Here is a 25418-nt window from a genome sequence, read left to right on the forward strand (position 1 = left end):
AATCTTTTTAATTGTGGATAATTTCGCTCCGCAAGCTTTGATTATATTTCCGCATATATCGTGTAGTCGGTTATTTTTTGCAGGGCTTTCGCCTGAGACTGATTTGATCTTGAAAATATGATCGCCAAAATATCAAGGAATTGTTGAATCATATACCATTTGAATCCAAATCGCGAAACTTTTAAAGCGCTGAAATTTTATTTTCTCGTTCTTAAATTAAATTCGGAAAATGTAGATCCGCGAAAATAACATAGCAGTTTTCAACTTATATAATGATTAATCATAGCATAGACCCAAGTCGCATAAAATGTCGCAGGGAAAACAACACCTGCCAGTTGATTTCAGTTCTGAAAAAAAATCTGCTTTTTATTACTGATGTTCAGTTTTACCATGAAATAGTCTTTTTGTAATTGTCAATCAAAAAAGAAAATATTCTGATAATAATGTTAGTTATGGTAGAAAATAATATTTATGAAAGCTGCATGTTGGTCTTAAAAGTTTGTCGTTTCCTAAAGAAATACGTTTTAGTGTAACTGTCCCCAAAGTTGAACTCAGGTTTCAGGACACGTTTTATTACGTTTAATGTTCTCATTAAAGGAACAGTTGGTGAAAAATAGCGCATGTGATTCATCCTCGAGTAAATCCCACAAATCGATTTAAAGCAATTCCAGTGTTGGATTTCACGGCTCACGTAGCCAACCAATTACATTGAATTAATCAAATGTCCAAGGTCTTACAGGAGGTGACACACGATGGATTTGTTACTGATCATTTACAAAACATCCCAGGCCGAGGTTGACAGTTTTGGTGTAACGTAAGTTACAGATGTGAGATATAACTGAGTTTGTATTACTAAATCTTATTACATAATCTTTCCATCTTTAACATTTTGCTATGAATTATCCCATTTTCAATCAATAGATTTCAACCTACTTTTGTTTGTAGTAAAACCTTCATTCCTTACAATAAAACACGATTAAAACAACTATCCAGGGAACAATTAAATCACTTCATTATAAACACATGTGTAGTTTGTTAAACACGTATTATAGACAACTTTAAGAAACGTTGACGGGGATGAAAGTATTATGTTATAACCATGAGTTCGTCATAAGCAAGTTTGTTATAAACGAATTTATATAATAAAAAGACAAAAGTGAAATAACAGGAATCATTTTTAGTATTATGATTTTATTTGAATCTGCCTTTTTAAAACCCAATGAAAACCCAATGAAAATAAAGTTCAAAAGAATAACTTTTTCGAACTCAATTATGTCACACTACTGTAGTCCGTGACATTATATACCCCGGGGTACAGAGAACCGAAATCAGAGGTATTTTTTGTAGTAACACATTATCAAAAATCAAATAAATGTTTGCTAGTAATCCCAAAACGCTTTCATTTCTAAATACGCATTTAAACTATTTTATTACTAAGTATGGTACAGTTCATTATCAAGTCACAGGGGGTAAATGGGTTAATATACTAGCAAAGGCTTGCTTACATTAAATATGTTTGTTTTAGTTTGTGATATGCTTTAAAAAAGAGTCGCGCCCCACAAAAAATAAAAACAAACAAACAAAGGAAAATAAAAAAACCAAAAACCAACAACAATAAAAAAAAAAAAAAAAACAAGAACAAAACTACAAAAAAAAAAAAAGCAACTAAACAAAAAATAACTGTATCCCCAGAACTTTTAAGCATGATAGTTATTTTTTTCTTGTCAGAAAATTTCATAAGGAAAGGTAACATATATCATATTTCTATGCACATTAATATCGCTTTTACTGAACTGGACATGCAGCAATATATGATTATGTACGTCTACAGTTAAACAAACACCAGCAAATCGTTATCCAAGCCCACTTTAATGCTTTTCTGTTTTCGATAACATGTCTGTCTTTTAATCACAAGTGAATTGGTATCCCATCAACTCTATTGTTTATCTTCCTTTTTATTCCGTGCCCCGAATCATGGTTGTAGTTACACAGACACTTTTACTATATTACCTCTAACAATATGATAAGCGATTATTGTATAAGCGATTCTCTACATACAATCAGGAATGGCAACATTCTTTTATATTCAATCAGATAACGGGGACGTATGGGCATATCTCTTCCGATAAGACTATTTTGCTTACGACGCAAATAGTTAATGTTCTTTTTCCATTCGGACGACGATTTCCGCGTCATTTTAGGTAGCGGTTATTATTAATTAAAAACGAAGCCTTTTAACTTTAATAAACATTAGGAAAGAAGTACTGCATACCACATGCTTTTCGCGAGATTCACATTTTCGCAGGAATATCGCGAGAGAGCTCAAACTATAATTTAAATATTGCTCGAATGAAGGTACATTGTAAGACGTATACTCAGTAAATGAATGTACTATTGTCTTATAGTATGTTTTTCATGTTCAGTCCTTCTAAAACTCCCAATTAACGTTTGTCAGAGAACAGACTCAAAATTCTCAGAATTCACCAAAATCCTTTTATGAGATTTTGCCCAAAACGTACAAGAACCAGGTAAAAAAAATCTTCAATCTTTCTCTATTATGTTCCGATGGAGGCAATGAAAAGAGTATTTTGACCACGATTCAGAACAATTCGATTTATATTGTAAACAGACTCTCGAAATCCACTAAAATTAAGAGTTTTATCCAAAAAGTACCAGAGCACGCAAAATTCTAGTTTCAGTTCAAACGGATATACATAAATGTAACAAGAGGCCCATGGGCCTTAACGGTCATCTGAGTACCTTGGCAATAATCATATAGGAAATTAATTAGATATAGTGTCATGGTTGCCATCTTCGATTGGGGATCAACCAGAGATGTAACAACACTTTGTTGGGACCATGTCAGGCTCCTTTCATGCAAGTTTCAGCCAAATCGAACCGGTAGAACTTGAGAAGAAGTTCAAAATGTGTTTTCAAGATGGCGGCTGTGGCGGCCATCTTGGATTTCGGATCGACCCGAAAAAAACAACACTTTGTCGGAACCATGTCAGGATCATTTCATGCAAGTTTCAGCCAAATCGCACTAGTAGAACTTGAGAAGAAGTTCAAAATGTGTTTTCAAGATGGCGGCCTGTGGCGGCCATCTTGGATTTCGGATCGACCCGAAAATAACAACACTTTGTCGGAACCATGTCAGGATCATTTCATGCAAGTTTCAGCCAAATCGCACTAGTAGAACTTGAGAAGAAGTTCAAAATGTGTTTTCAAGATGGCGGCTGTGGCGGCTATCTTGGATTTGGATCGACCGAAAAATTCGGGACTATGATCAAGTTTCACCAAATCGCAAAACTTGAGAAGAAGTTCAAAATGTGTTTTCAAGATGGCGGCTGTGGCGGCCATCTTGGATTTCGGTCGGAAAATAACAACACTTTGTCGGAACCATGTCAGGATCATTTCATGCAAGTTTCAGCCAAATCGCACTAGTAGAACTTGAGAAGAAGTTCAAAATGTGTTTTCAAGATGGCGGCTGTGGCGGCCATCTTGGATTTCGGATCGACCCGAAAAATAACAACACTTTGTCGGAACCATGTCAGGATCATTTCATGCAAGTTCAGCCAAATCGCACTAGTAGAACTTGAGAGAAGTTTAAATGTGTTTTCAAGATGGCGGCCATCTTGGATTTCGGATCAACCCGAAAATAACAACTTTGTCGGACTATGTCAGGATCATTTCATGCAAGTTTCAGCCAAATCGCACCGGTAGAACTTGAGAAGAAGTTCAAAATGTGTTTTCAAGATGGCGGCTGTGGCGGCCATCTTGGATTTCGGATCGACCCGAAAAATAACAACACTTTGTCGGAACCATGTCAGGATCATTTCATGCAAGTTTCAGCCAAATCGCACTAGTAGAACTTGAGAAGAAGTTCAAAATGTGTTTTCAAGATGGCGGCTGTGGCGGCCATCTTGGATTTTGGATCGACCCGAAAAATAACAACACTTTGTCGGGACTATGTCAGGATCATTTCATGCAAGTTTCAGCCAAATCGCACCGGTAGAACTTGAGAAGAAGTTCAAAATGTGTTTTCAAGATGGCGGCTGTGGCGGCCATCTTGGATTTCGGATCGACCCGCAAAATAACAACACTTTGTCGGGACCATGTCAGGATCATTTTTATGCAAGTTTCAGCCAAATCGCACTTGTAGAACTTGAGAAGAAGTTCAAAATGTGTTTTCAAGATGGCGGCTGTGGCGGCCATCTTGGATTTCGGATCGACCCAAAAAATAACAACACTTTGTCGGGACCATGTCAGGATCATTTCATGCAAGTCTCAGCCAAATCGCACTGGTAGAACTTGAGAAGAAGTTCAAAATGTGTTTTCAAGATGGCGGCTGTGGCGGCCATCTTGGATTTCGGATCGACCCGAAAAATAACAACACTTTGTCGGGACCATGTCAGGATCATTTCATGTAAGTTTCAGCTCAATCCCACTGGTATCGAAGTCAACGCGATGACAACGAACCTAACGCAAATATTACGTACTTCGTCTTCCATGACTAAATAACATCGAAGTCGAGACAACGAACCTATACCATTATTTACAAATGATTTAAAGATTTCCGGGATGTACAACGCTAGTCAATATATCTGTTTTGGGTGAACTAAATAAATTTTACACGAATCTAGAGTGAAATGTCCTTGATCCGAACATCACCAGGAAACCATTACTATGCGTTGTTCTTCTCCGATCGAGGTCTAGGAGATCAAATGAATAGCTAATGGTTGTCACGACGAAACACTGCACCCACACCAACACTATCTATCTTTTATATTCAGTACACGGAACGCAGATTATCAATTTATCTCAAAATGCATCGCGGTGTTCTAATTCAATACACCAATTTGTATGCAATCCATGTATGAAGGTGCTGTAGTGCGGACGACAATCATGCACTCTGGAATTATTTGGTAAATTCTATAGAACTATTGAAATAATCGGAACAAAACGTGTTCTGAAAATTAAAGACAGCATGCGGTTCTGATCCAATTCATTTATTGACAAGAGGCGTGCTTTTCAAAAAGTAATGACAGTGTTATGACCAAACTAGAACCTAAGCTCACCAAATTCGAATGAACGAGTGGAAAATGTATAAAAAGTATGTAATTTTGAAAGGAAACTCAGAAATTGGTTATTGAATAACGGAGCTTATTACCATCAAATTGTTCTTCCCAAACAACTCCAATATGACTAGTTTGAGAATAAAGAGGATTTTGACAATAATAACGTAAAAGTGTATTATAACTTTTGAAACCTTAACTATTACCACATACATAAATGAAAAGCAATCATAGTACCTTGAATATATTGTCTTTTAGAAGGAAACAAAATCATTATGTGGCGTGCAGTAACTACAACTAGACACAATGCATATTAAGGTTCAATTCAGCGACTGCCGTTTCCCCGATGGAAGACAGTAAGACTTCGTAATGAATTCACAATCATGTTTCTCATGACGGGCATCTCTTATCTAGCTATTCACTTCTATATTAGAATTGATTTGCGTCTGAGTTATACATGTTCTACCTTGTAAAAAACGATTTCTCTGAGTAGATGTCGGTGTTAGCCAACACGTCAGCAAATGCACCATGTGGAGTGCGGACATTGACTTTCTAGGAAGGTGCATTTACATTAAATGAAATCACTATGACGTCATGGTTTTACACTCAAGAACATGTGGCTTATTTATCACATATTTCGCTTCAGTCAGCGAATAAGCAAACATGACGTGTACCTACCAAAAGGTCAATAAAGGGATGAGACATAAGCTTTTAAAATACACGTAGGTCTAAATGATTGATTTTAATCAACATTGCAGTGTTTTCATTTTTATTCATATATTTATACAGTGTATACGTTTTTTCAGTTCATTTTGTTATTTTGTTTTGCATTTCTTTTGTGTACTTTCAGACGATTACAACTATAGATAATGTTTTGGAGAGCATTGGCATTCAAGATAGTACATTAAATGTCGGTTAACCAAAAACAAGTATTTGCTACAATTAATTGATATTCATTGCATGTTCACAGAGTACGTGGTCGCAATACTCTATGACCTTTTCTATGTATCGTGCGTCTTTCATTTTCAATTTTTACGATAATTTTGTAAGAAAAATCAATTAAAAATCACAATGAGCTTAAAAGTGTATTTGGAGAAAAAATAAATAATTCCCAGAGTTTTAGCACGAGTGGCAAATTGAAATATGCTCGATTCATCTGCGGATATGTTCGCTCGGTCTGACTTACGTTTTGAACAGTTGAAACCCGAAATACTAAAAGAGCAAAATACATCAATTTTATGCCGTTGCTTTAAATTGGGGCGAAGGGCGCGGTTGAATGATACAATACAAATATTTTGTCACTCGGCGTAAATATTGAGAAGTTGATGAAATATAAATACCTTCATAGCTAAAGCAACAAGTTAATCCTTTTCGATTTTTAGTCAAAACGAGAAAATTTTGACCCGCGAAAATATCTACAGGTAAGGATGCCCAAGGATTTTAATCGTATATGATAAATAGTTGTCATACAATATAAAGTAATGAAGTCGATAATAAATTTAAATGATGATTGTGATAGTAAATTTAAATATATACGAATTTTTCATCAGATAAGCAAGTTACTTCCACCACCATGATGTAAAGCAATTACACATATCTTAATGCATTCATGCATAACATAAATATCCGTTTTCAATAACGCCATCGTAATTGATTTATTTACTGGTAAATGAATGAATAATGCAATATGTTTCTTTTATCAGATACATATCTAAACATTTATCGGCGATAAAATAAGCACACGAAAGTTGAACCTATTTTTCCTGAGTTACTGATTGGATAATGTAATATGTTTCTTTTAACGGATACTCATCTTGATATTTCTTATTAATGAAATATGCACACAAAATCTTAAACAATTTATTTCCTTATTTTACAAGAATTGCATACCTATTTACGGGCGCGCTCTCGTGGTTGCCGAGGGAGTTGAAGACGATCTTATCTGGCAGATATTTCTTGAATAGTTTGGTGTAGGTTTGTAGGGACGTGAGTTGATCAGTTCTCGACTGGTTCCAGATATTGTGTGGCGGAAGATCTCCAGTAAATATCACATAGTCAAACTGAAATAACACTTAATCATGAAAACAACTTAAACTGTAAAAGTGGTATTATTTGCGGTGAGGAAAATTTCGCTTCTTTCGCTTTTATTAAATCTCCGCAAATATATCCACACGCAAATATGTTAAAAACTACAACTTCTTCACGTAGATAATAAAACTGGTTCACAGCGTGTAAAGTATGAAGAGTTTGAAAGCTGAAAAAGCGAAAATATCTACTCACGAAAATATCTACTCATAAAAATATCTACTTACAAAAATATTCATTTTTACAGTATATAAACCATCATAATTTATCATAATTTGCGAGTGATAAAACGTCTCGAAAATTAATCGCGGCCAAGAAACAATAAGCCATATTAAGAAACAACAAATACACAGCCGATCATAATTTTTTTATAATCAGATAAGAATATGAGCAAAACTGACGAAAATACAGATTCGTATTCTCAGTCAGTTTGATAAAGGATCAGACAGTAGGGGTCACGTCCTGACCTTTCGAATTGGCCAATACCGAATTGAAGTCCAGGGAGTTAAGAACGTGACCCCTAGTGAAATGTTGTCAGATCCTGTATGAAAAGGGGTGATAATTAGGATCTGCATTTCAATTAGATATGAAAAAAAAAGAATTACAAACCTGATCCTTTATATCCCTGAGGTGAGAGAAGAGACTATCCAGGGTAATAAAGGGCGTGTCACACGTGGCTTGTGACCCCCACCGCCCGGCACCTTTCTTGGTAGGTGCTATAACAAACATAATACATAATTAGTAAGTTACGAAGTTACATTTTTAAATCGTATTTTATTTCAATTCATTACATATTTCAATTCATTACATAAATGCTATTTTATATCATTCTTTCAGCAGTTTCTATTTAATAATGTCATATCCTGAATACAGTCTTACTTAAACAAACTATATAAAGCATTTAGCATATGTGAAATAGCACTATAACGTGGGTTGAATGTGATTTATATTTCCATTTTTTCCAATGTCCCCTACCCGTCGACCTGTATGGGAAACGCCACTGCCTGTGATTGCCTGCTTATATGTTTTTGGTGACAGTGACTTGTTCATGTGGTGTCTCCTCCTACTTTTTTGTCCATTTTATAGAGTTATTTTACAGGAGCATGTCGCCAATAACACTGAACATCACTCCATACCCGGTCACATAATTTAGATAACACTGACAACATGCAAACCAGTCGTTCCACTCCCTTTGTAATGGGAGCTAACCTGTAGCAGAAACTACTACTTTTACATGTATAGACTATAGAAGTTTGTCTCGGCCAGGCCAGAACCTACAGCTTTCATGAACGCCAGTTCTAAGGGGTTCCTTCTTTCTAATATCTCTGTGCATGGTTACCGCTTTTTCGCCCCAAGTTGAGTGTAAGCACCTGTGAGAAAGGTCCTTGGACCATGTCTCTGATGGATATAAGCCGCAGACTTCTGGTAACTAGTAATTGATGATCCTACTTAGCAATCAGTAGAAATAGAATGGGACTATTGGTTGAATTTTTATCAGTATCATATAACGTGTTTGGTGTGATGCTACCCTTAAAATGTGTATTTACCTATTTACAATTTCAAAAATCAAGTACATGTACTGGTACAAAAATATATATATATCATATATATATTTTGGCTTTTAAGCGAAGAATCAGATTAATCTCATAGTTTAATTGTGTGTCTCTCTCACTTACGCGCGATCCCGTCTGGTTTGCGGCAGCAAAGCGGCTCTCCACACTCAGTATTGGCACCTGCCGCGTAAGCCGGATCTAGATGGATGTCAGTCAGATGGAGCATGCGCAGCTTCAACGCTCCTGGCTGTAAGACAAATGGTGGCACATTTGGTGACGTGAAAAAAAATTGCAAGACAAGTTTCAGGAAAATAGCACAAGAATTAAAATGCCTTATTCGGTAAACTTTATCAAATTGAAGAAATCCTAAGGTTTCTTTAGAATATTTTAAAATTAGATTTGATAAATTTATTTCTACTGATATAGTATGTTTTTGGCGTAATCTTAAATGTATATATACATATATATTACTGTTTAATGCATTCAGTCGGTTGTCTGTCTTAATGACACGCATAAAGAGATAATAGGACCCCTGCACTGACTGGATTTTCCTGGAAGAATTTTGTCTTATAAGCGGATGAAAGAGCGAAATTAAACGCGCTTGGTTGTCTGGTAAACTCTCTAACCGCTTATACAAACGCGCCCGGTAAGTCGCCACAATTTCTCCAAGAACAAAATATCACATGACATGGCAGATTTGGCAGTCTGACAATGCTACCTAGAAATCTGTCTTAATTTTACAAAATTTGACAATTTTGTTATAAAAGGACTCTGTCTGATTGATATTGAGAGACAGAATTCTATTGAACAGAAAACTAATCGGGAAATGCTGTTTTCGATGAATGAAGTAATTGCTAGTAGGTATGTCGCAACGAGATATCAAATGAGTGCAAGGAATTTAACTGGAAGTGTATATATGCAGGTTTCGGGATCAAAGAAGAAGTGTTTGCTCCTTTTTTCGGAAATGTGTTATCCGATTCCAGTTTTACATAACAAATAATAGATAAGGAAATTTCTTGAGCAGTTTAATACGTATAAGAATTGCGAAAATTTCAGACCTAAAGACGGTTTATGCGAGTGAATCCTGAAAGGTTGACAGCATTACAGTCAAAATTAAGATGTCGTAAACAGTAAACTTTTCCATATAGCAATTGAAGATGAAATATTGAAATTTAAAAAGATGAAATCTGATGGAGCTTATTGATAGAAAATAAGTTTAAAATGATTTTTCTTTCAATTTGGAAATTACATCTGTATATAACTTGTTTTGGTAGTAAAATTATGCACTTAAGTTGATGAACTTACTCGCAACATGGTAAAAAATGATATTCACAATGGCATCCATCTTGATGAATGTGTTTTGAACTTTTGAACAAATCAATACAAAAATAATAATTTTTTTACTGGAAATGACCGAAAACACCTTACAAATTACCTTAGGAGGTGTTGGCGGGGTGACTGGAGGTTTCGGGGTATCCGGTAGGGTTACGTTCCACATAACATTTGGATCCGATGGCGTCCCGCAGTTTGTTCCTATCAGAATTCCACATGCTTGAGCAGGACTAAGGGATAACCTCTCGGCCACTCCGAACAGTTCGTCCTGTCAACAAACAATGGACGCACATTACATCAACTCGTTCATCACAGCAACAGTTGGCATTCAAATCACTATACATGTACTTCCAAGTAAGAAAGTAAGTGAGAAAGTTACGATTTTTGTAATATGTCTCTGTACTATGATATATGTGGAAAGAGCAAACAAAAATTGTTTTCAAATGAAAAAAAAAAGAAAGAAATAAATATATTTGCATGTCATACACGTGTGTTCAAGAGTTTTGTGATGGAGAGTGTCGAGACCATGCAGTACGATTATCTCCAAGAATACCTTCAGGTATCTACGCTAACCAAGACTTCAGGTAACTACGTTAACCGAGGTTATATATAATTAATACTATCGAGTAAAACCTTATTTTGAATACCCTTGTTAGAGAGAATTACATTTACAGTAGGTAAACTAGTGTCTTTTGGTTTGTTTTTTTAATGATAAGCTTGCAATCGAAAATAGATATGCCCGTGCACGGTGCCACCAACGGCGTATATACGTTTATCGTGACCTACATTTTTGTAGCGGTTGTAATTGTGACCGAGATTTAACTGTGACCTCGATTTGTATGGTGGGTGTTGATGTGACCTAGATTTGTATGTTGCATGCCGTTGTGACCTATATTACTAGGTTGGGTGCTGATGTGACCTAGATTACTAGGTTGGGTTCTGTTGTGACCTAGATTATTAGATTGGGTGCTGCTGTGACCTAGATTACTAGGTTGGGTGCTGCTGTGTCCTAGATTACTAGGTTGGGTGTTGCTGTGACCTAGATTACTAGGATGGGTGCTGCTGTGACCTAGATTACTAGGTTGGGTGATGCTGTGACCTATATTACTAGGTTGGGTGCTGCTGTGACCTAGATTACTAGGTTGGGTGCTGTTGTGACCTAGATTACTAGGTTGGGTGCTGTTGTGACCTAGATTACTAGGTTGGGTGCTGCTGTGACTTAGATTACTAGGTTGGGTGCTGCTGTGACCTAGATTACTAGGTTGGGTGCTGCTGTAACCTAGATTACTAGGTTGGGTGCTGCTGTGACCTAGATTACTAGGTTGGGTGTTGCTGTGACATAGATTACTAGGTTGGGTGCTGCTGTGACCTAGATTACTAGGTTGGGTGCTGCTGTGACCTATACTACTAGGTTGGGTGCTGCTGTGACCTATATTACTAGGTTGGGTGCTGATGTGACCTAGATTACTAGGTTGGGTTCTGCTGTGACCTAGATTATAAGGTTGGGTACCGCTGTGACCTAGATTTGAATAACATATGAAGCAGAGAACGCTTACAATACCGGAATACCTGGCCCTGTCCATATTTTAGATTTGGGTTATTTTTACCTGCACTGCAAACCATCTTTCTTTCGCGCGGTCATGAAATTTTGAGATTTACGTATTTAAGCAAGATACGGATATTATCCCGAAGATCAGTGTCGGAAATACGACACATAGACTACATATACATGTACATACAATCACCATCAACACAGAGGTGGACTTCGGTAATAAGCTTACATACAGCTGTTGGATGACAATTACGAGACTAATTAAAGCTTAATCCATGTAGTTAACATTAATTTTAAAAACAAGAGCATAAACATCAAAACTGTACGTAAACCAATCCCCCCCTAAAATGTCACTTGAACTCTTCTTACTTTGAGTATGGAACAGTTCATTGTGAAATAATGGGGTTGGATACGTTGACAGCCGTATGATTATTACACGTGATTAATTTCAATAATTGTACGTGAAAAGTACAGCCATATGATAGAAAATATGACTAATACCTTCAAAAGTCCAATACAGGAAAAGATGGAAAAATTAATTAATCTACGACCAAATGTGATTTCGATTGATTTTGCCGAAATGTGACACGATTTTATTGCAGATAAAATGAATTATTAATATATATGGTCTGAATTCTCGGGCAGCTGAAAGGTTATCGAAGCGTTAGTGTTCGATTTGCAATATCTAATTACGCTCCACATTGGCTTATATTAGTAAACATACTCGAGAGATACTGCAAACTTTGTTATATTTGTGAGAGTTAAAATTTCCCGGTTTCGATATATGCTGAAAATACACAAATGTACTTATATCGACGCAATTAAATTTTAGCGTAAGAGCGGTATGGAACAAGTTTGCGCAATGATGAATTTGCGCAATTACCACAATATCTATATTAACGATAACATACTGAAATTAAAAAATTGCGCAACCACATTTAACATTACCGCAAAAATATGCACGTAGTTATAGCGAAGAATTAGATAGTATACACTATCTGCTAACTAAATCTCTGTATACAATAAATGCAAACTTTCAGTTATAAGCGTACCTTTACAATATTTATTTAAATTAAACATTTTCGTGATATATCTCCTAATATATAATTAATCTTCTGGTATTTTGTTTTACTGTTGTCTCACAAGCTTTAGTCGACTTTGCCCCTAGGAAAGCGATAATCAAAGTTTGAGAACAACCAGTTGCTGACTCTTAACTTTCAAATCTAAGATTACTTTAGCTTCTACGAATGATCATTAGTCCCACCCAAATGGTAACTCCCGAATGAGCATTTGTCCCAGCCAAATGGTAATTTCCGAATGAGCATTTGTCCCACCCAAATAGCAACTCCCGTAATGGTATGAGCATTTGTCCCAGCCAAATGGTAATTTCCGTATGAGCACTTGTCCCAGCCAAATGATAATTTCTGAAAGATCATTTGTCCCAGCCAAATGGTAATTCACAAAAGATCATTTGTCCCGGCCAAATGGTGATTCCCGTATGAGCATTTGTCACAGCCAAATGATAATTCCCGTATGAGCATTTGTCCAAGCCAAATGGTAATTCCCGTATGATCATTTGTACCAGCCAGATGGTAATTCCCGTATGAGCATTTGTCACAGCCAAATGATTATTTCCGAATGAGCATTTGTCCCAGCCAAATGATAATTCCTGTTTGAGCATTTGTCCCAGCCAAATGGTAATTCCCGTATGAGCATTTGTCCCAGCAAAATGGTAATTCCCGTATGAGCATTTGTCCCAACAAAATGGTAATTCCCGAATGATCATTTGTCCCAGCAAATGATAATTCCCGAATGAGCATTTGTCCCGGCCAAATGATAATTCCCGTATGCAGCCAAATGGTAGTTCCCGAATGATCGTTTGTTCCAGCCAAATGATAATTCCCGTATGAGCATTTGTCCTAGCCAAATGATAATTCCCGAATGGGCATTTGTCCCAGCCAAATGATAATTTCCGTATGAGCATTTGTCCTAGCCAAATGATAATTCCCGTATGAGCATTTGTCCCAGCCAAATGATAATTCCCGTATGAGCATTTGTCCCAGCCAAATGATAATTCCCGTATAAGCATTTGTCCCAGCCAAATGGTAATTCCCGTATGAGCATTTGTCCCAGCCAAATGATAATTCCCGAATGGGCATTTGTCCCAGCCAAATGATAATTCCTGTTTGAGCATTTGTCCCAGCCAAATGGTAATTCCCGTATGAGCATTTGTCCCACCCAAAGAGCAACTCCCGTAATGGTATGAGCATTTGTCCCAGCCAAATGGTAATTTCCGTATAAGCACTTGTCTCAGCCAAATGATAATTTCTGAAAGATCATTTGTCCCAGCCAAATGGTAATTCACAAAAGATCATTTGTCCCGGCCAAATGGTGATTCCCGTATGAGCATTTGTCACAGCCAAATGATAATTCCCGTATGAGCATTTGTCCAAGCCAAATGGTAATTCCCGTATGATCATTTGTACCAGCCAGATGGTAATTCCCGTATGAGCATTTGTCACAGCCAAATGATTATTTCCGAATGAGCATTTGTCCCAGCCAAATGATAATTCCTGTTTGAGCATTTGTCCCAGCCAAATGGTAATTCCCGTATGAGCATTTGTCCCAGCAAAATGGTAATTCCCGTATGAGCATTTGTCCCAACAAAATGGTAATTCCCGAATGATCATTTGTCCCAGCAAATGATAATTCCCGAATGAGCATTTGTCCCGGCCAAATGATAATTCCCGTATGCAGCCAAATGGTAGTTCCCGAATGATCGTTTGTTCCAGCCAAATGATAATTCCCGTATGAGCATTTGTCCTAGCCAAATGATAATTCCCGAATGGGCATTTGTCCCAGCCAAATGATAATTTCCGTATGAGCATTTATCCTAGCCAAATGATAATTCCCGAATGGGCATTTGTCCCAGCCAAATGATAATTCCCGTATGAGCATTTGTCCCAGCCAAATGATAATTCCCGTATAAGCATTTGTCCCAGCCAAATGGTAATTCCCGTATGAGCATTTGTCCCAGCCAAATGATAATTCCCGAATGGGCATTTGTCCCAGCCAAATGATAATTCCTGTTTGAGCATTTGTCCCAGCCAAATGGTAATTCCCGTATGAGCATTTGTCCCAGCCAAATGATTATTTCCGTTTGAGCATTTGTAATTCCCGTATGAGCATTTGTCCCAGCCAAATGGTAATTCCCGTATGAGCATTTGTCCCAACAAAATGGTTATTCCCGAATGATCATTTGTCCCAGCAAATGATAATTCCCGAATGAGCATTTGTCCCGGCCAAATGATAATTCCCGTATGCAGCCAAATGGTAGTTCCCGAATGATCGTTTGTCCCAGCCAAATGATAATTCCCGTATGAGCATTTGTCCTAGCCAAATGATAATTCCCGTATGAGCATTTGTCCTAGCCAAATGATAATTCCCGAATGAGCATTTGTCCCCGCCAAATGATAATTTCCGTATGAGCATTTGTCCCAGCCAATTGGTAACTATCTAACAATAACTGACGCTTGACGTTCAAATCTAAGACTACTCTGGTCCAAACGATTGATCGTGTCACCCAGGAGTACTTATGTACCCTACGTGGTTGTGATACCTTGATGACATTGTTTAAGTTTACTTATAGAGTTCATAAAACAAACATTTCGAGTGGCCTCTTATCCTTGATAATCCATGGGTTACTATCGCTATATCAATTCCTGATAAAGCATGACCGATACGTTATTCAAAACAGAAGGCTCTATATGTGACAACAGATCAGAAAGGTAGTTTGGTTCTTGTACTGTACATGTATGTCAAAAGAAAAGAATAACGATTCACTGTGTGTCTTTGAAGGTGGGCGTGGATCTTCATAATCTTCAAAGGAAGTCTTCTGTAGGCCTCTGATTGGTCTGTGTTTTCCTCTTGTGAACTACCTTCGGTTTCGTTGATGATATAGTCTATGTTATAGTGTAAAAGGAGCGGGTCGGTGTGACTTGTACATAGTGTTAAATACGGTCTCTGTCACTCAGCTGACGGAGCATGCTTCTTTGGCTCAGTCGGTAGAGCCGTAGATTTCCACGCCGGAGACCCGGGTTCGATTCCTGGTCGGGGCACACGACAGGAATGTGTATTTTCCCTGTTCTTCTACAATAGGATGGATATTACGACAGCGATAGTAACCCCTGGATTGTCGAGGATGGATTCAGGAATGGATATATTACGACGGTAATAATAACACTTGCAGCGGCGTAGCTAGGTTTGGATATGCCTGCATGCCTGGGGGGTGTCGCCCCCTGCTCAGGGTCCAGGGGCGAAGCCCCGGTAGGGGGTATGGGGGGCGAAGCCCCCCAGAAGCTGACGGGAAATTGTTACTATGTAGTAACCATTTTACTTCTTTGGTAACTTTAAACGTATATACCAATGGTTAAATGGAGGTCACGATATTAAGGCGATAACCATGCAAAACTATATACATTGTATACATTCTAGACTCCCGTGACAAGTGCTCGAACAAAAAACGGATTTCGGCTGTAAATATTAAATTAGTAAGTAATGGGAGAATTTTGTGTTATTTTAACTGATGAAAAACTTATAGAGAATATTTTAAACAAAATAAAAATTAAGTTTACGTGTTGGTTTGTTTATGACAGCGAGTCAAAGACCACTGTCAAAATGGTGGAAATTGTGTAAGAAGGGACCAGTCCTCGACCACCTCAATAAAAAAATAAATATTGTATTAATGACCTATTTTTCTACATATTCTGTTCTATTTCTAACAATTACAACCACAAAAATTATTTTCTAAATAAAAAATCTGTTCATATTCGACAAAAATAAAAGTCAACTATTTCGTGACATCGGAAATCACGGATTAACACGCGTTTTAACGGGGTGGGAAGTGAGCCAAAATTGATCAATTCACTTTTTCGTTACTAAGGCCAAGAACATGTTGTAATTGATTTAATTAAGTTGTTTTGCTATCATTTTTAAGATGATTATATGTTTTTAGAATATTTCTAACTTTTCATGCGATGTTGTTTATTTTGGTATTCGTAAATGTTTCCCGATTCAAAATTCACAATTGCTTGAGGGATTTTGGTGAAGAAGTCTTCTTCTTTAGTTTAAGTCTAATATTGTCTTCGACAAAATTCAAACATATTTAACAACTTGGTAACCGGAAATATATAGACTATTCTAATAAATTTCCAGAATGGCCAATCTTCAAGTCTTTCAAATGTTCACAAAGTTATGTCAGGCATACAGTTGGGCATATCATATGTATTTATATTCTGCAGCGTTACGTGTATTCAAATGTTTTTTTCTGACTGTTCAAAAATGTAAGTCACACTATTTTCTGCATGCTTGAGCATGCAAGCATGCACGGGCGCTACGCCACTGACTTGGAATATAACACTAGTGAGAGTTACCCTTGAGATATAACGACCCCTAGACCATCGAGTATGATGACATCTTACCTTGAACTGTATGGTGATACTGTCACAGACTCGACTATCCTCTATCTCGAACACCTTACATATCTCGGTAGCAAACACGACAACGTCTTCCTGTGTACTCTTCTTCCTGACAAGGTTCTGAAGTCCCGATACGACGACTTTACATATACTGCATCCAATTTCACCGAAATCAAATGTCCCGCATGTCGACATCACCCGTTTGTATTTGGGGACCTTCGAGGGTAGATACTGGTTCTCCGACAAAGGATGAAGCCTGTCGGCGTGGACAGCGTTACTTTTACCGACGTCGCCGCTATTTTTGTACCTAGTGTAGACCATGGGAACACAGGCTAACGTCAAAAATACTGTACATAGAAGTACGGTGAGCAGTGTCTTACTTTCCATGGTGAATACTTACTGTATCATACGAGAGCTCATCATACGATAAATGTGGTGTATGGTGACCCGAATGTGTCGACACGTGACTCGGTCGAGCTTGACTTACAAATATTTACGTCGTATATATATATGTGTGTGTGTGTCAAGTGGAGATAATACATGTATACTTCCCGTATCTCGGCAGCTGATATCAAATTATTGAACAGTTATCTTCAAATGAATGGCAGGGAAGAATTTCTTTAGTTAAAAGTGTTATCATGAATATTTGTATCTATATATGGTATTAATTATTATGTATATATATGCATCACAACGAATAGTTGGGTCTAAAATATGCATGCAATCGTACACCCGTAAAACTATTTGTCACAAAATTGAAAGATATATAAAATGAAAACATAAAAATTGTGTATCTAATTAGATCACTTGACATATATTCACCATGTATGATATATATACCGTAATATTCCTAACTTGTCAAAAAGAAAAATTCGGTAATATTGTTTTCGTATTTTAAAGAAAAACAGTCTAGATCACAGGGACATGGTAAAAATTTCCAACAAAAAGTATGTAATATGTATAGTACATATTCTACAAATACCGTTGTTTGGTCCCTGTGGCCCAGATGCAGCATATATATTCATGCATTCCACACGTCTTTTAATAACTACAGCTCAATTAAACTTGCGGATGACTTGGTGACAGAGTTAGAACCTTTGGCTTGGTTATATTAGTTAAAAATCGTTTTAATAACCAGGATAGAGGAAAGCCGGAGTGTCCGGAGAAAAACCATCGAACAGCGTTGTGTTGGAACCAGTTGCCAACTCATTACAAGACTATACGGTCCTCAATGAAGACTTCTTATCATCGAAAAACATTTAAACTGACATTTTTTAATCAGATTTGGACACGTTGTTCTAGTAATTATATCGTTGTGTGCACGTGCATGCTGAATCCCTTATGGTGATTGAAGGTGACTAACTTCGTTTCTACATAACACGTACAAGTTACCATAGATATATGTCTAAATGTCACATGATTGTCAATGTGTCCGGCAAGTCACGTGATCCAAACAATTAGTGTGCTGTTTCCTGCTAAGGAAACTACCGGAAGTACATGTGTGTACATATACATGTATGTGTACAAATGATATGCGTAAATAACGCATGCAATGAGAACCCATAAGTAATATGTACTCTAAACATGTACATGTATAAAATGTAACACTTCATTTTTAGACTATACAAAACATCGTCAACACCAGTTTTGTTTCGGGATAGTATTTCTTTTCACTATCGTACGCACAGGGACCTGGCACGAAAATTTTTAACCAATAGTATACATATATATATATTATAGATACTATAGTATATATATGTATAGTGTTAGTTAAAAAAATCATGCCAGGTCCCTGTGATCGTACGTTATATCAACTTGGATATCACGACACTGAAAGTAACCCCTGGAGAATCGGGGATGTCATTTGCCGTGTTCTTTTTAAAGGCACACTATATATTTCCACAACAAAAATTAGAAGTTCATTAGCAATCATGATGTCAGAATACATGTATCTATATCCATGACTTTTAAAAATGCAGTTATAGCAATGCTAAAAAATGCAAATTTCTTTGTGTATAAATTGTTTAAGAAGTGGTGGTTTTAGTGTAGTATTTAAAACGATAAGCTGTTGGGGATCTTCAAAATGATCAAACTCGTTTAATAATTTACATTTTCAAAATCAAAATCAAGTCGCTTAATTTGTAAAGGTATACTCTACATGTAAAAATTTATTTTATTTTATTTAATCATTAGCGTAAGCAGAAGTATTCAGACCTGCATGTACATGTATTTCTGTCACCACGGTGTAAAATATAAATTTTACATGACGAAGTCAAACCTTACCTAAATGTTTGTACGTTTATTAGAATATTTCGGTTATTCGCATAACAGAAGACATGTACAAATTCCCGCCCCTGTTCGTACATGTATATATATACAAAGAACTGTAATTCATTCATAAATACACGAAACATAACTGCCATAACTCGAAAAATACGTCACAAGTTCATTGTATAATTCAACATACCGAATGAAATGACGTCAGGCATGATAAAATAAGAAGACACGTCTATTTTTAGCAGCGCTCTATTATCTTGCAGGGCTAACGCACATGGTAGCTATACCGGGGAAAGCCGTGTGCGATACCAGACGGAGTTGTGTATTCAGAGCATATACGCTCTGTGGCTCTGCAAGCAGCGAATGTAGTACCTATGTGTTTATTTAAATCCCAAGGAAATCGACATTGGTCTGATATCAAATCAACATGGCGAAAGTTCTGGAGGGACTTTTAGGCACTCATGTTATCCGAGGACAAGGCGACAAAGCGGAGAAAGTATGTGTTAACTCGCTTTGTGGACGGAATTCTGTGATCGGCTTGTATTTCTCTGCACACTGGTGTCCCCCATGTAGGGGCTTCACACCCATTCTCGTAGATTTTTATAAAAGTTTAAAAGTGAAAAACGAGGGTGTTAAATTTGAAATTATATTTGTGAGTTGGGATAAAGATGAGGCTGGATTTAACGATTATTTCTCATCTATGCCATGGCTGGCGTTACCGTTTGACCCAGACAAAAGAAAAAAGGTAAGTTGATAAAATCTCGTCAGGTGTATGAAGAATTTACCTGTGAACAGGTGAGCCTATATATGTGTGTAATTCATTTATCCGTCTGATGCCGTGAAATTCGTCTGCTTGCTGCGATACTCGGGGCAGGCCGATATATACATTCCTGGGCCGCTGTGCTTTGGAACTAAATATTGCACCATCGTTGCACGCACACATACACACACTGATGAAATGACCCGATATAATTGGACGTTGATTTCATTTCATGTGATGACAAATTAAATACGGGTTGTGGACAAATAAATACGGGTGAATCGACATAAAGTACAGTGTTTAACTGGCGCAATATTACATAATTATGGTTCTGCACTTTAAAGATGGGGTCATGCATGGTGGCAGAATGTCATCACTAGGAGCAGATGGTATTGTGATTGTCATGATTTCATTGCCATTGTTCTACTGCAAAGTCATGATTTCATTGTCATTGTTCTACTGCAAAGTCATGATTTCATTGCCATTGTTCTACTGCAAAGTCATGATTTCATTGCCATTGTTCTACTGCAAAGTCATGATTTCATTGCCATTGTTCTACTGCAAAGTCATGATTTCATTGCCATTGTTCTACTGCAAAGTCATGATTTCATTGCCATTGTTCTACTGCAAAGTCATGATTTCATTGCCATTTTTCTACTCCAAAGTCATGATTTCATTGCCATTGTTCTACTGCAAAGTCATGATTTCATTGCCATTGTTCTACTGCAAAGTCATGATTTCATTGCTATTGTTCTACTGCAAAGTCATGATTTCATTGCCATTTTTCTACTCCAAAGTCATGATTTCATTGCCATTTTTCTACTGCAAAGTCATGATTTTATTGGCATTGTTCTACTGCAAAGTCATTATTTTATTGTCATTGTTTACTGCAAAATCATGATTTTATTGTTAATGTCTACTGCAAAGTCATGATTTCATTGTCATTGTCTACTGCATAGTCATGATTTTATTGTCATTGTCTACTGCATAGTCATGATTTCATTGTCATTGTTCTACTGCAAAGTCATGATTTCATTGTCATTGTTCTACTGCAAAGTCATGATTTCATTGTCATTGTTCTACTGCAAAGTCATGATTTCATTGTCATTGTTCAACTACAATTAAGTCACGATTTCATTGTCATTGTTCTACTTCAAAGTCCTGATTTCATAACCACTGTCTACAGCAAAGTTGAGATTTTATTGTTAATGTCTACTGCAAAGTGATGATTTCATTGTCATTGTTCTACTGCAATTGCATGATTTTATTGCTATTGTCTACTACAAGTCATGATTTCATCACTATTGTCTCACTACAATTTTTTCTACAAAAATGACAAAAATGGCTTATGATGACGTTCTCAAGATGTACATTTAGTGCTTTGGGTTCTGTCCAACCCCTGACTGAGACACATCCTAGACTATTGTGTAAGTAGTTTCTCAGATAGCCTTTGCATAGCGCTCAGCATAAAGGGAGTAGGATGATTGGTTTGTCAATTGTCAGTATAATGTGACCTGGTGGGGTGTGCTATTCATGGTCTTTGGTGACATGTTTCAGTGAGATAGCACTATAAAAATGGCAATAGTTACACTATTACAAGGTGACACAACATGAACATACCGGAGATTTCCAAAACATACAGACATTCACATGTACATGTATGCAACACAAATGCATACAGGAGAGCCTATTCTTAATTAGCTGTTAATTGGATGTTAAAACCTAATAAACAAAACTTATTGTCTGATAATATGCAAATGTTATGTCAGACAGAATATATTGAAAATACTTCAATTATTTTTTTTCAAAATATCATAATCAATGTCTAACTTTGTCAAGATTGTGTCATTACTAGAAAATATGACTGGCCATTTTATTTGTCACAATATAAAGATCAGCATAACCCAGCTCACTTTAAATGTTGCTGCAAGTAAAACATATATGTCTTGTGTACTGCTAAGTGTATCTGAGAGGAAAACCTGTCCAGGGAACAGAATTTATAGCCCCTGCCTGATAGCTCATGTTTTTTTTACCCCCTCTCACCGTCCTTTCCTTCTTAAAATATCTAGTTATCCCAATGCATTACACAGAAGTCAGAAAACCAGGGCGTCTCTTTAAAAATTGAAGTGGATGTGTTTTTAATTTGTTTACTACAGCATTATTTAATTACGTTCATACTTTCCTGCATATTTTACCATATTTTTTTTGGCCTGTCTGAAAAGGACTTCATATATTTCTGCCAGACATTGTCTACAAGGGGCCGTGTAAGATTGAAATGGCTGTTTGACACTGCATGAATTAAGCTGGATGTCTAGAGCTCATAAATAATGCGCTTGATCTAGCTTTGCAGACATCTACAACTTGGATTCCACTGGAACAGTTTAACACAGATATATGACATTGTGCATTTTACATTATTCGACCTTATAAGTGCCCAGGGCTCTTGAAAAATTAAAAAATAAGAGACTTTGCAAAAGAAATAGGATCAGTTGAGGCCTCTTAAAGGGGATGGGTGCTGCTTATATTGGTGTGTGTGTATGGGGGGGGGGGGGGGCTTATTGGGAAAAATAGGGTAGGTACAGTTTCCTATTCAAACTCATTTAATTTCAAAGTCTATCTCATAAAGAAGATCCAACTTGCCCAACTATCTTAATGATTAATCCAATTTATTTTTCGCATATGATTAAATTTTGCGTATTTTGGTAGAGATAAATTACTGTGAAAATTAAACACAGCAAAATTGTTCTGACCTTGGTAAAGTGAATCAAGTGATTCTAAATCGCAAAATTATCATTCATCTTCAAAACATTGTTAAAAAAGGCATAAAAACTGGGAATTATTAAAGTTGTCTCAAAATTAAATTAAAAATCGAATATTTCCCAGGATTCTAATAATTTGCATGAATTGAAAAGGACAACATTTTGTTTTGCCATTTTTAGTTTCTAATTTAAGAAATGTTCTTCAATATTTAACAAAAATATCAAGGTATAAAATTTGATAATTCATAAAAAAATTCTTTAAGATTAAGAAACCGCCATTTTGTCATTTCTGTACATCCATATATGGTATTCAACGTTTATTTTGATGTTGAATACCAACACACTTTACAAGACTTAATCTATGTTTTGATCCTCAGGGCATAAAAATGAAAAACAAGTTTTATCGATATGAGAAAATCTGAGACAAACACAAAAACCTTAAAAGTATTCGCTATCTTCGCAATAATGCAGCACCTCGGAATTCAATGCAACAGCTGCCTGACTCCAGTACACACTCGACTTGCTTTATCATTTTCTCAACAATGCAGACGTGATTTACGACCATAACACCGTGATGTATTTTATATAAGCGATGACGTTAAATCTTATGGCCTTAGTTGTTTAAGCTTCCCCAGTGTCTAATTAATAAACGACACACTGTTTTTACCTGCTGTGGTTTTATTTACTAATTTACGATTATTAATTAGGGACTCTGTTTTCATTATGGTCTAAGCTGTTATAACGGGGAGTTTTTATAGGAGCGTTATATAGGATAGGTATGTAATGCACATGCATTATCTAACTTTCGTGCTCTCCAGAGAATTATAGACCTTATGTTTGGGAAACGTTGCGAGAAAGTGGCTTTATCAACAGCAGGGGGGAACCCAACATTGTAGGGAGTTCAGACATACAGTGATGCAATTGGTAATGTGATCAACTCTTTCAAAGTGGGTGGGGCTCTTAAAGGGACAGGGGAGGGGCGCTTATAGGGATGGGGAGGGGCGCTAATAGGGATGGAGAGGGGCACTAATAGGGATGGAGAGGAGCTCTAATAGGGATGGAGAGGAGCTCTAATAGGGATGGAGAGGAGCTCTAATAGGGATGGGGTCAATTTTAGAGAGAGGGGTGCTTATAGGGATGGTAGAGGGGTGCTTATAGGGATGGTAGAGGGGTGTTTATAGAGATGGTAGAGGGGTGTTTATAGGGATGGTTGAGGGGTGCTTATAGGGGTGGTAGAGGGGTGTTTATAAGGATGGTAGAGGGGTGTTTATAGGGACGGTAGAGGGGTGCTTATAGGGATGGTAGAGGGGTGCTTATAGGGATGGTAGAGGGGTGCTTATAGGGATGGTAGAGGGGTGCTTATAGGGATGGTAGAGGGGTGCTTATAGGGATGGTAGAGGGGTGCTTATAGGGATGGTAGAGGGGTGCTTATAGGGATGGTAGAGGGGTGCTTATAGGGATGGTAGAGGGGTGCTTATAGGGATGGTAGAGGGGTGCTTATAGGGATGGTAGAGGGGTGCTTATAGAGATGGTAGAGGGTGCTTATAGGGATGGTAGAGGGGTGCTTATAGGGATGGTAGAGGGGTGCTTATAGGGATGGTAGAGGGGTGCTTATAGGGATGGTAGAGGGGTGCTTATAGAGACCGCAGAACCAAATGATTTCGCTATATACGATATATTAACGTTTGCCGCTGTCAAGGTTAAATGGAGTTTTCAAGTCTGGTCACCTGTCACTAATTTTGAAGAATGGCATCTCGCATACCTGTGAATAAAAAGAAATAAAGATCTACCATCTTGCTAAACTTTTATGTGGGGGGTGCCATCTTATGTTGAATTCCGCACCAAAAATTGACCAAAATATTCATGAAATTCTAATATTGATTACCTCCCCCTGTCAGACACACACACTTGACAGAATTTTAAAATTTCTTTATATATTTTACATCTACATGTATTGCCCAACCCACACATTAAACATTTGAAACTGATGCACCCTGGATACCCAATCAGCAGGCTCCGAAACATTCACCTCTCTATGAAATCTTGTGCCCAAAAGGGGATTTCCAGGAATCTATTTTTGGTTTGATTCTGCGGTCCCTATAGCATTTTACATATTTTTCAAATTTACCATTTTTGGAAAGCTACATGTCCATAAGGTCTGATTCCAAAATGGGAGTTTGCTCGCTGCATGGGTTGGTCTGGTACTGCAAGCTGTGTACTCGTATCGACAATGAAGATTCCTGTAAGAAAAATTATGAGAATTGAAACAGTTTTGAAATAAAAATTTAAATATTTCAATGAAATTTGAACCTAGACTTTTGACTTTTACTTATAACTATAGTATAGTTAGTGTACTACAGGGAAATATGACCAATTGAATTAAACTTGGAGGTCAGGGGGAGATAACTCATATTCTTTACCCCCACCCCCCATTTTTGGAATTTCTAGCAAAAAATATCCAGAACTGAACAATTAAGCAAATCAAAGTTCCAGAACTGGCTCAATACTATAGATATATAACTTAGTAAACAATAGAATATCATAAAGA

General features: G+C 37.0%; 2 protein-coding genes across 3 annotated transcripts in view; one reads left to right on the forward strand and one right to left on the reverse strand.

The window, feature by feature from the left end:
* Positions 1 to 17632, reverse strand: part of LOC138331207 (sphingomyelin phosphodiesterase-like) — a 31616-nt gene extending 13984 nt beyond the window's left edge. The window contains exons 1-5 of the mRNA XM_069278690.1: positions 17078 to 17632; positions 10149 to 10313; positions 8837 to 8960; positions 7770 to 7876; positions 6966 to 7135 (exon numbers count right to left, since the gene is read on the reverse strand). Coding sequence (XP_069134791.1) covers positions 6966 to 7135; positions 7770 to 7876; positions 8837 to 8960; positions 10149 to 10313; positions 17078 to 17461 — 950 coding nt within the window. The 5' untranslated portion in view covers positions 17462 to 17632. The remainder of the gene's footprint in view (positions 1 to 6965; positions 7136 to 7769; positions 7877 to 8836; positions 8961 to 10148; positions 10314 to 17077) is intronic.
* Positions 17633 to 19618: 1986 nt separating this feature from the next.
* The window catches only part of LOC138331208 (nucleoredoxin-like), a 39734-nt gene continuing 33934 nt past the window's right edge, over positions 19619 to 25418 (forward strand). The window contains exon 1 of one of the 2 annotated variants that reach the window (XM_069278691.1): positions 19619 to 20096. In XM_069278691.1, coding sequence (XP_069134792.1) covers positions 19779 to 20096 — 318 coding nt within the window. In that variant the 5' untranslated portion in view covers positions 19619 to 19778. The remainder of the gene's footprint in view (positions 20097 to 25418) is intronic. The other variant, XM_069278692.1, reaches the window with a different exon arrangement.

This window comes from Argopecten irradians, chromosome 9, assembly GCF_041381155.1.
Source record: "Argopecten irradians isolate NY chromosome 9, Ai_NY, whole genome shotgun sequence".
Lineage (NCBI taxonomy): Eukaryota > Metazoa > Mollusca > Bivalvia > Pectinida > Pectinidae > Argopecten > Argopecten irradians.